Source organism: Zerene cesonia, chromosome 14 (genome assembly GCF_012273895.1).
Source record: "Zerene cesonia ecotype Mississippi chromosome 14, Zerene_cesonia_1.1, whole genome shotgun sequence".
In the NCBI taxonomy this organism is placed as follows: domain Eukaryota; kingdom Metazoa; phylum Arthropoda; class Insecta; order Lepidoptera; family Pieridae; genus Zerene; species Zerene cesonia.
The window spans coordinates 3773669-3785098 of record NC_052115.1 but is presented as its reverse complement, the minus strand read 5'-3'; the positions used below and the strand labels follow the sequence as shown (position 1 = coordinate 3785098).

The window sequence follows — 11430 nt, the reverse complement described above, 5'->3', positions numbered from 1 at the left end:
GCCGCTCCGACCGCAAGAGATCATGCGAGACATGAACCATATGTTGCATCGAGGTAATTATATATAGTGAGGAAACCGACATGTCCAAGAACCAAAAGTTCGGTGACATGTGACATCTGCCAACCCACTTAGCCAGCGTGGTGGATTGATCAGTGGGAACATGTATGGGCTGACCATGATGATGATGATGATATATACTAGCTGACCCGGCAAACTCTGTTCTGCCATACTCTTTTCATTTAGGGGTATGAAAAAGAGATGTTCTGATTCTCAGACTTACCCGATATCCACACAAAATTTCATAAAAATCAGTCCAGCCGTTTCGTAGTAACTAACATTGTGATACGTGAATTTTGTGTATAGAGATTTTTTCCCTAACTAGTATTGTGAATACATAATATCATAAATTACACTATGCCTCCGCGAGGACCGCCTCCTTCGTACAGTGGTTAACGCGTGAGCCTAGAACCGAGGGGTCCTGGGTTCAATTCCCGGTGGGGACGCACAAAAAAAAATGTCTCGTTCGGGCAGGACACAGAAGGCTGATCACCTACTTGTCCCTAAAGAAAATCGATCAGTGAAACGGATGTACATCATCTACCCCATACCCCACTAAGGGACACGGGACTTCACTATATACACTATAATAATAAGTACGGGCAAATTTTCCGCGACTCGACGTCAAGTGCCTATTTTGCGTGATAAGAAAAATAAATACATAGACAATAGAGACTGATATAAATAGACAATAGAGTGCTATAAATACACAATACCTCTAGGATTATTCATTAGAAGAAAGTTGACGATTTTTTGAGTTGATGCTGATCTATGCTATAGTGTACAATGCAAGTGCAATATGAAAATACATAGTTTTAATTCCTTTACTCTCAGAGTGCATTGAGGTGTATGTAACATGTAAAAAATTAATGTTGATGAATTATATTATTCTTTGATACTGACTTATTTTAATTAATATGATTGTTTTTCAGAGTATGTACCAATACACGAGTACGAAGAGCCAAAGATTTCGCTTGATCATTTGGAACATGCGGACACAGTTTCAAGTAAGAATTTATTTGTATTATAATTATAATAAAATGTACATTCTCATCAAACATTTTTAGGTTATATTTTTTATTTTACAAAAAAGTATTTGGTTATTAAGACATATTGTGTTATACAAGAAAAAAAAAACAGCATTTCATTGTGTATATACATATTTTACACTTAATCATACATTAATATAATAAAGGAATTATATTAAATTTATTTAAAAATGGCTCTTAAATATGTTATTTTTTTCCGAAATCTTTCAGTAATTAAATATGTTTTCAGGTGACAGATTTATACCGAGCGAGCTAAGTGACGCGGGAAGCAATAAGTCTTTGATATCAGTCGACAGTAGCGTACCCTCTATGAATGGAACTATGTCGGATCAATATGATAATCCCGTTAGTATTTCTCAGTTATCGTTATTATATAAACGACTGTTGTGTTGACCTTTGAGATGCTTTAAATATTAAATTTAAGAATTACTGGGACTTGTAGTGAATTTTTTTTTGTCATAGTCGGCAATGGAGCTGGTGGGTCGCCTGATGGTAAGCGCTACCACCGCCCATGAACATTTAGAGAGGTGTAAGGTCGATAGCAGACCTTACGCCTCTTCAAATGGATTGCCGACTTCAAATGGAAAAGGGATTAGGAAAGGATTGACGAGAGGAATAAAAGAAAGGACAGGGAAGGGTAGGGAAAAGGATATGGGCCTCCGGCTCCCCCACTCACCGAACGAAACACAGCAGTATGCTATTTCACGCCGGTCTTCTGTGGGGGTGTGGTACTTCCCCGGTGCGAGCTGGCCCAATTCGTGCCGAAGCGTGCTCGACTACCACATAAAAAATCAAGTTATGAACATTTAGAAATAACGTAGCTTACATAATTTGAATTATGGAATAAGAAAATATTCCAAATTATTAAACGTGCTTGTGACTATTATTTTCTCTTTGCGTTAAATTTTCACTCATTTGTCATTGTTGTTATGTTAAGGATGAGCGACGCGTGAATTGATTAAGAATTATCTTAGTTACATACACTCTAGTATTTATAACAACATAACGAGTAGCGGTAACCACATTCAACACACACAACATAACTGACTGTGCCCCGTGATTTTATCCACGTCGTACCAGTTGTTATATAGCCTAAAGCCTTCCATAAATGGGCTATTTAACACTGAAATAATTTTAAGATTAACACGTTCAATCCAACAAACAAACTCTTCAGTTTTATAATATTAGTATAGATAAAAAATAACACTCATTTCTTGTTTAAATAATTCATTAATAATGTATTGATTGTCAAACTTCTATACAGTTCGCGGACAACAAGAGCTCGAACTCGTTCGAGAACGCGCTCGCGTACGCGCTGCGGCACGAGACGCAGTCGCTGGGGCGCAGCAGCCGCGGCAGCGTGTGCGCCGGCGCCCCCGCCGCGCCCGGCGCCCCCGCCGCGCCCGCCGCGCTCTCGCTCGAGCCCGACGAGTTCTGTGCGGCGCCGCGCCTCATGGAGTCCATCGTGTCCCAGGGCAAGACCTACCTGGTCACGCTCACCAAGAAGATCGGCAGCGTGAGTACAAGCTATACTAGTCTTTATAGTGCGTGGGTATAGTGGTCCAAATGCTGGGACCGTATGTGTTAGGTCGTCGCATTAACGCTCGAACGTGACCAGTTCTGTGCGATTCTTCTTATTTTCTATTCATTGTATGGAAACAATTTTTTTACACTTTTAGTATATGTACAGATTTACGTCGGACCTAATAATAATATTTTATAACTAACTCATTATATATAAACCTTAGGGTAATTACGGCCACGTATTCAAGGGATGGATGGAGCGGGACAATCAAGAATCTCAAAGAAAAGAAGTGGCAGTTAAGAAGCTTACCCGACAAGAGTCAGAAAGAAATGGCAGTTTGTATGAAGACTTTAAGAATGAATTAGAAATTATGAAGGTACGAGGTTCAAATCTGTTTACTAGACAGTCATATAATAATACATAGTATACATTTCTTGAATTTTTATATTTAAAATACATGCCCATGACAGTTACCACAAACATATGGAATTTCATCGCTTTTTAAAAGAGTACTATTTGCATCGATTTGATTTGGATTTTTTATCTTTTGTGTCCTTTGAAAAAGGTTTGATTATATTTTTTTACCAACCGCTTTACTAGCTCAAATTAAACAACGATAAACTATCTACAGTAGGTGAAATATAATGCATTATGTTTTAAATATGACCACATCTTATCTACCCTATAATCATACACTATATACTGTTTAGCCGTAGACATGTTAAATGATAAGTAAGTCAATAGGTACAATTCTTTTATATCCACGTTACCTTTGCGCAGTCGCTACAACACATAAACATAGTGGAGATCCTGGGCTACTCCTGGGACCACGGGTCGGATGTGCTCATCGTTATGGAGTACTTGGAAGAGGGCTCACTCAACTACTACCTCAAGTTTCAAGGCGATAAGCTCAGGCTTTCACACCTGCTCAAGTACTGCAAGGATATTGCCACTGTGAGTATTAAATAAGGGGTAGTATACATAGGTCCTCTCTCTCATAGGAGTGTAATAGCTAATCGATAAAAAAATGTAATTAAAATCTTTATTTTATGGGTAGCTTTTGGATTAAAACTGTCCTTGACTTCAATGTTTGTTGTATTGAAATTTAAAACATTGTTTAATTGATACCTATTCAACCAACTTTAAAAAAGAAGCAATTACTCATTTCGACGGTATTCTTTAGTCTTGGATACCTCACAACTTTTTACTAGGTGAACTGATTTTAATGATTCGTTTTCATTATTATATTTCAATTGAATTTCAACAATATAACCAATGAATTCTATTGATGTTTTACTCATAGGGAATGGATCACGTGTCTGCGAAGAACGTAGTGCACAGGGACTTGGCGACGAGAAATATCCTGGTTGTGAACAAGTACCACGTGAAGATATCCGACTTTGGCCTCGCGCGGATCATTCCCAAGGAGGAGAACGCGTACAGGATTAAGACTGAACGATTGCTGCCTATTAATTGGTATGTTTGTTTTTATTATTTAAGTTGTAAGAAAATTTAATAATGAAGTAGTGTTGAATGTGTAATGAATTCGTTTAACACAGCTTTAACATTTATCACGGGTTCGGAAAGCATTTTAAAATTATGACCCGCTCTGCCACAATTATACATAACTAGTTGTAAACCGCGGCGCCACTGGCGCGGTACGCGAGTGAAAAATAGCCTCTATCTCTGTGCCAATTTTCATACAAATACGATACATGTTTTTGTTCATAACTTCGTTCCACCCGAGTGTTCTTGACCATCATCTATACAACATATCTAACAAACTCTTCAGCTTTATATATACTAATATTATAAAGCTAATAGAGATATTATAAAGAGTTTGTTTGTTTAATCTCAGGAACTACTACGGTCCGTTTTGAAAAATTCTTTCACTTTTAGATAGCTCATTTATTAAGTAAGTACCACGGGCGAAGCCGGGGCGGACCGCTAGTGGTCTTATAAAAAAGAAACGTCGCTAAGATAGAGGTGTAACGGTTGCAGGTACGCGCCCGAGTCGGCGGTGGAGCCGTGGCACTTCTCCACGAAGAGCGACGTGTGGTCGTTCGGCGTGACCGCGTGGGAGATCCTCACGCGCGCCGCGCTCGAGGTGCCCAGGTTCGACGTCGAGCGGCCCCGGGAACGGGCCTCCTGGTACATACTTTATACATATATATACTTTAATTATTTTATTGTTTTTCTGTCTAGCTCTCCGCTCGTGGTTTCGCTTGCGTGGACTATTCTTTTATGTCATCGTTGGCAATGGTGCTGGTGGGTCGACTGATGGTAAGCGCTCCCACCGCTTATTAACATTTGGAAAAGTCTGCAATCGACTTGACGCCTCAACGAATAGATTTTCGACTATAAATTAGAGAGGTATTAAGAAAGGATTGACAAGAGGAATAAAGGAAAGGACTGGGAAGGGTGAGGAAATGGATATGCCCGTCCGGCTCCCCCACTCACCGAACGAAACACAGCAGCATGCTACTATTTCATGCCTGGTCTCCTGTGGGGGTGTGGTTACTTCCCCGGTGCGAGCTGGCCCAATTCGTGCAAAAACGTGCTCGACTATCACATACAACGATACTATATCAACTTCGTCATTTGTTAAAGAAAATTAAGTAACTTCTATTCCTCTTTTTTTAATGATACATATCTCAGGCGATATACATTTATTTAATTGTTCAAAATCGTTCCAATAGAGAATATTATAACTACATTCTGCAGTAGAGTATACCATAAAGGAACTTAACAACGAAATCACGATGCGGTTTTGTGTTTCAGCTTTCAGATTCCGGACGGGTGTCCTTCGGAAATATTCAGGCACCTAATGAAAGACTGTTGGGCGCTAGACCCCAGCATGAGACCCAAGTTTATCGACCTCGTACACATGTGCAAGCGATTCATGGATGAATACAAATAAGCTATATGTGTACAAACCTTATAATTCATTTGATGTATTTAGATAGATATATTAATCAGGGTTGATTTCATAAGCGAACATTGGTAATCTCAAAATATAGTACAACAGATATATTCGACACTGAGTGCAATACGCAAAAGATTTTCTAGCTGCTACGGTCTTAGTGTTTTATTATGCGCGTTCCGTTTTCTATTAATTGACAATATTGCATTGAAAAGTCTGTAAAGTAAACCTTTTTGGAAGACGTACAAATGTTTTAAAATATTATAGGAGTTTATAAAAATGCTCCAGGGCTATTGAACATTTTATGTGATGAACAAGTCTAGAAGTTTCTTGTGCTCAAATGTTTTAAAAATTCATTAAGAGCTCAAATAAAATATAAGACGATATGGGCTATCTTAAATTTAAATTACATTAATTATTATTTATGTCTGACGTGTATATTTAGTACGAGATGCATAAAATAATTAAGTATTTTAAGGAAACTAAACTCTATAGTCTCAATGTATCTCTAATTGATCAGTAAGTTTCCTAACATTCTTATTAGCTGGAATGAGAACAATTTTACATATTATATAGTGCTTATCTTTAAGAGGTTTCAGATAGATTGTATGTAGAAACAAGATTTGAAATAGTATACATATAATGCAGTGACAACGATATTTACACACGACGGGTGCTTAGTTCCTGACTGAACTTAAAAAAAAATGCTTACATTTACTGTGTTTGTGGATTTATTTAAAACATTATTATGATTGTTGATTCCAATGAGCGAATGGCGTGAGGTTTTCACGTAAATTCGTAAGAAACGACATTTAAATCGTGACATTTGATACAACGTCTCTAGCGTTGAAATCGGACACTAAAATATTTTAACAAACCATATATGTAGCATATTTAACAATATATTTTTACAGCAACTTAACAAATGACTTCTGTTTTGATTATCTATCGCAGTATTTAATTCTTAAATTGCTTTGCTAGTTATGTGACGTACGTAATGGAGATATAAATCGAGAGAGTATTGGTGATATGTTTCAAGCGCTTTCAGTGAGTGACTCATAACTATGAGTTTCTCACTGAATTCGCTTCGCCTTTTCCTGCGCCACGAATTGAAAGGTACGTGAGTGTGCAATTTTGTTGTTCCTCTACGCATTTGCTTCATATATCAATAAGCTATTGGTTTCGTGTTTAGTGCAATCAGACGACCCAAGTCTCTGTTACAATTACCTCCGCTTGAAAGGCGATCGTTTATAATATAATATTATTTATAAATATCATAATGGATTTATATTGTAATTTTATTATACGTTTACTTGCCGACCGATGGAAGTTTTAATGTCAATTGTAAGTTAATGCTTTAGTTTTAAGGATAATGTTAAGAGGTTTTATTGCTAGTCTAATGTTTCTTTTCTCGTATAATGGACCACAAATCACAATACAGTTGTAATATAAAACAGGTACTATGAAATACAAGGTATATAACAAACTTGTTTTCAAATAATTGTTTTTGTTTGTAAATAGTTTCAGCATGGTTATACGATGTCGTAAGTTTTGAACCAAAGATGATATTATCGTTTATTATAGTGAAGAGATAATGTTTATTAAGAGACTACGTATAGGTACTTTTTTATAATGTTGCGTTATTTTTGAAATTGCTGCATTTTTTAATTTTTATGTTGGAGAATATATATTTAAATAAGTATATACGTACGATCTAAACTTTATTAAATATTTTACTTATCTACTTGAAAAAAGTGCAATAACTGCAGTGTTGAGTCTATTTTATATATTTTCAAGAAGTTTTCCTGATCATGATAAATATACATAGAATTTATTTTCTATGGCATCTCTGTCAATTTTGGTAAAAATGATGATTACTAGAACGTAAAAATTATTTTTGTTTTATTTTCATATATTTTAAACGTTTGAATAGTGGCATGATTATTGTGATTAGATTAAATCGTAAGAGATAGAGACTGATTTGTGGCGCGGTGCTAAAATGGAATGGCCTTATTTTTTATAGTTTATTGATGTGTAAACATATTATACATGTTACGTGATGTTTCAACTATAAGTTAAAACAGAAAATTCATATTATAATCATGTTTCTTAGCACGTTTAGAATTCGAGCCTTATTTTGAAGTCTATAAGCTGTTAATTTGATTGTTGAAGTTCTGTAAACTTTTCTATATCTCTGTAAAGTCAGTTTGGACTTGAAAATTGTTCGAAAGTGTTGTGAAAATTCTTTTTAAATTTGTGTCGAATTACTTAAAAGGAAACTATGTCAATTATTGAATTCCCTTCGTCAAATTAAACTTAACTAAATGAGAATCGAACATTGTGACAACGAATAAATATTGGATCAATCTCGCCATAGTTACCAAATGGAGTACATGTATACAGTGTATAGATTGGCTCAAGATAGAATATAATCAAAGGATTGTGTTAAAATCAATTATTGTATGTTAGAAGTGTTGCCGTATTGCGATAATGTTTTATGTCTGTATATAGTAGATTTATATTATAACGCATAGAATTATGATAGATATGTATTATTCTGAACGACCATGTTCTTGCGAGCAATATAATAACTGACTTTATGATTTTATCTCAAAAATCTCGTTTAGGAAATTAAGCAAATCAGTTTATTGTATTCCAATATATATATGGTTTTGTATTATAGAATATGGTATACATTCATCGTTGAAACCTAAACGATGTAATTTTTTTTACATTCTACTGCTTTAGTAGTATAATAAACTATGGGATATATTTTGTATAAGTTTTTAAATATGAGTTATGTAAATAATGAATTTAATTTATGTTATGATGCTAGATGTATATTATATTGCCCGATGAAAGGTGGTCCGTTTTATTTGCCATGAATTTATAAATATTAAATAGTTGAGAAATTTTGCTGTTTTATTTATAGTTTCATACTCAAAATATAGGTAGGTTACTTTTTATTATCATTTGGTGCACAATAAAGTGTTTTTGTTTGTTGCTGTTTTTACTCCTAGTTTAATCCAGTATTTTCACGCAATTTAAAGATAAAAAGTAAATAATCTGGTAATAATTCGTTTTGTCTTTTTTTAATGGCATTGTCGGCAATGATGCTGGTGGGACGCCTGATGCTAAGCGCTACCACCGCCCATGAACATTTGGAGGGGTATAAACACCAACTCAAACAATTATTCATTCAACTAGACTTCTTATAGAAGCACTTTTGAATCGTCATATTACACAGTTATAAATTTACCACCGGTTCGGAAGGCAGTTTCTACAGGGAAGAGCCGGCAAGAAACTCTGTAGTTGCTCTTTTAAATAATATATATTTTACATTTTAATTCTACATAATATGTAACATGTACATAACAATGATGCCAATGAACTGACCTGTGGTTCTCAAGCGACAACATTCCATGGATTGTCATCTTCCATATATTCATTAATGCTATAGTAGGCTCTCTGAAAGAAAAGAACCGATGGCCGTTGGGGCAGAAAGGTTTTCGAATGGCGACCACGTACAGGACGTCGCAGCGTTGGACGGCCTTCAACAAGATGGATGGACGACCTGATTAAAGTGGCAGGGAGCCGCTGGGCTCAGGCCGCTGGTGATCGGTCGTTTTGGAAATCTTTGGGGGAGGCCTATGTCCAACAGTGGACGTCCTAAAAGGCTGCAACGAGAGGTTCTCTGAACTAAGACATTTTTAATATAGTTTGTGAATTTAGCACTATCCAAATGGATTGACAACTTTAAATTGGGAAGTGATTAAGAAAGGATCGACAATCCTTAGATCCAAGAGGAATAAAGAAAAAGCCTGGGAAGGGTAAGGAAAGGGTAAGGAAACGAAACACAGTAGAATGCTGTGCCAATTCATGTGCTGGCCCAATTCATGCCGAAGCGTGGTCGACTACCACATATAAATTTTATTGTCTAAAGATATCTTATTTTTTCTATTTCACAACCTATTCAATATCTTGATATATTGAATAGGTTGTGGGTACGTGAATCTGAAGTTCATACAGCCTTACTAATTATTCAAATCTCAGAATTCATCGGATGGCCTTACCCACGTTCGCTATTAGGTATGTACTGGTTGTTATGAATTCATTTGTAAGTTATAGACTAAACTAAGCTGATTCTATTTTAATCATTAACATTTCATTAACAATCGATAACAGATGACTAAAGCTTTGTGATATTTTACTTACTAGTGTATTATGTATGTTATCTGTGCTTTTTATAATTTTGTGTTTCGAGGATTTTCGAGTAAGAGTGCAGTAACTGTTTAGTAATCTGTAGTAGAGGCATTTCAATTTTTTAAAATTTAATTTAGAAAAAACCTATATATTGCTTAGTTTCGTGTTGAGGTTTTAATGGATAGGGTGAATCATCAGTCGTTGGTAGTTAGGTAAATATATTCGTCTTAGCAAGTTTCATCAACATCCAATAGCTACTTAATATTCGAAGTATGACCTGTGGAAGATATATAATATCATATGGGAAAGTACCTACTATGTACATTCATCTTACACGTTTAAAATTTGTTACAACGTCTCGTTAGAAATAGTTTATTATTATTAATTACTTTCATATCTTACCTCTAATCATAGACATTTAATATAGTAATAAATCTTACCTTTAGTTACGAGATACTCTCAGTTCTGACAAGGGTTACCAACAAGCCATTTAAAGTTAAATGGATCTTGTTCAGTTGCTTTGGTCCATAATAATTATGTTGAATATACTTATTTAATTACATTCATATAATCGAGAGCAGATGTTTGTTTACAATAATGTTATCATATCTATCTATAACATAAAAACATCACGTATTTATAAATATGGAAATGATCATGTCGTTTAATGTTTTATGTGATTAACACCTCAGGAAGTAAGATTATAATCAAACAATGGCTAATATAGGAAAAAATTGGAAAATGTTAATGTCATTATGTTGAGTATAATTTTTATAATTGCTACTTATTAAAATATTCACTTGTTTTGTCTATGACATCACTTGTGTCCACTTTATGTTGTGGTAGGTACATTTAATTTGAGCCCTTAGACATAAAGTCCGCCCATCGCCCATTAGCAAGGAAACTGGACTCGTTTGTTTTCGTAGACCTTTACATGCTTATATAAAATTCTAGTGTCACACTGTACCATACTCCTCCAAAGCGGCTGGACCGATTCTCATAAAATTTTGTGTGAATATCGGGTAGGTATTAGAATCGGCCAACATCTATTTTTTCTACCCCTAAATGATTATAGTAAAGCATAATAGCGTTTGCCGGGTCAGCTAGTAAGTATCACACTTCACACAACTATTATAAATGTGAAAGTTTGTTTGTTTGGATGATTGTCACGCTGAAACTACTGAAGGGATTTTCATGAAATTTGGTATACAGACGGTATAAACTGACTTGGGTGATAGGATACTTTTTATCCCGATTAAATGCTCCCTTGGGATAAAACAGGAATCTTAATATCCGGGCGGAGCCGGGACGAGCGTCTAGTATGTATATTATTTTGAAGATCTAATCTAGGTCCCTTACTGCAATGATGGTATTATTTATCTGTTTAATTAATACCAAGTAGCAACCTAACAAGCCATTTATCGCTATACTTACGTTTATAATTATATTTTTAATCTTATCGTACCTCTGTATCACATTCACGTTTAAGTAACAATTTTAACATACTGCATCAGCTAATCCACGTGCGTAGACAGATTTTTTACAGAGTATTCATTACAAAAAAACAAGTATTTATATTTAACGATTCTGGTTGTTTTTTATTTTTTAGGATTCTTCTAATTCCCTACTATCTGAAAATGGCCAGGAAGATTTCAGTAAATTATTAAATTACT

At 35.2% G+C, this 11430-nt stretch overlaps 1 protein-coding gene across 1 annotated transcript in view; it reads left to right on the top strand.

The window, feature by feature from the left end:
• The window catches only part of LOC119831978 (tyrosine-protein kinase hopscotch-like), a 16999-nt gene extending 8534 nt beyond the window's left edge, over positions 1–8465 (top strand). The window contains exons 15-22 of the mRNA XM_038355555.1: positions 990–1064; positions 1336–1451; positions 2371–2622; positions 2855–3007; positions 3412–3585; positions 3935–4107; positions 4633–4782; positions 5413–8465. Of these exons, the coding sequence (XP_038211483.1) occupies positions 990–1064; positions 1336–1451; positions 2371–2622; positions 2855–3007; positions 3412–3585; positions 3935–4107; positions 4633–4782; positions 5413–5551 (1232 nt within the window). The 3' untranslated portion in view covers positions 5552–8465. The remainder of the gene's footprint in view (positions 1–989; positions 1065–1335; positions 1452–2370; positions 2623–2854; positions 3008–3411; positions 3586–3934; positions 4108–4632; positions 4783–5412) is intronic.
• The last annotated feature ends 2965 nt before the right edge of the window (positions 8466–11430 follow it).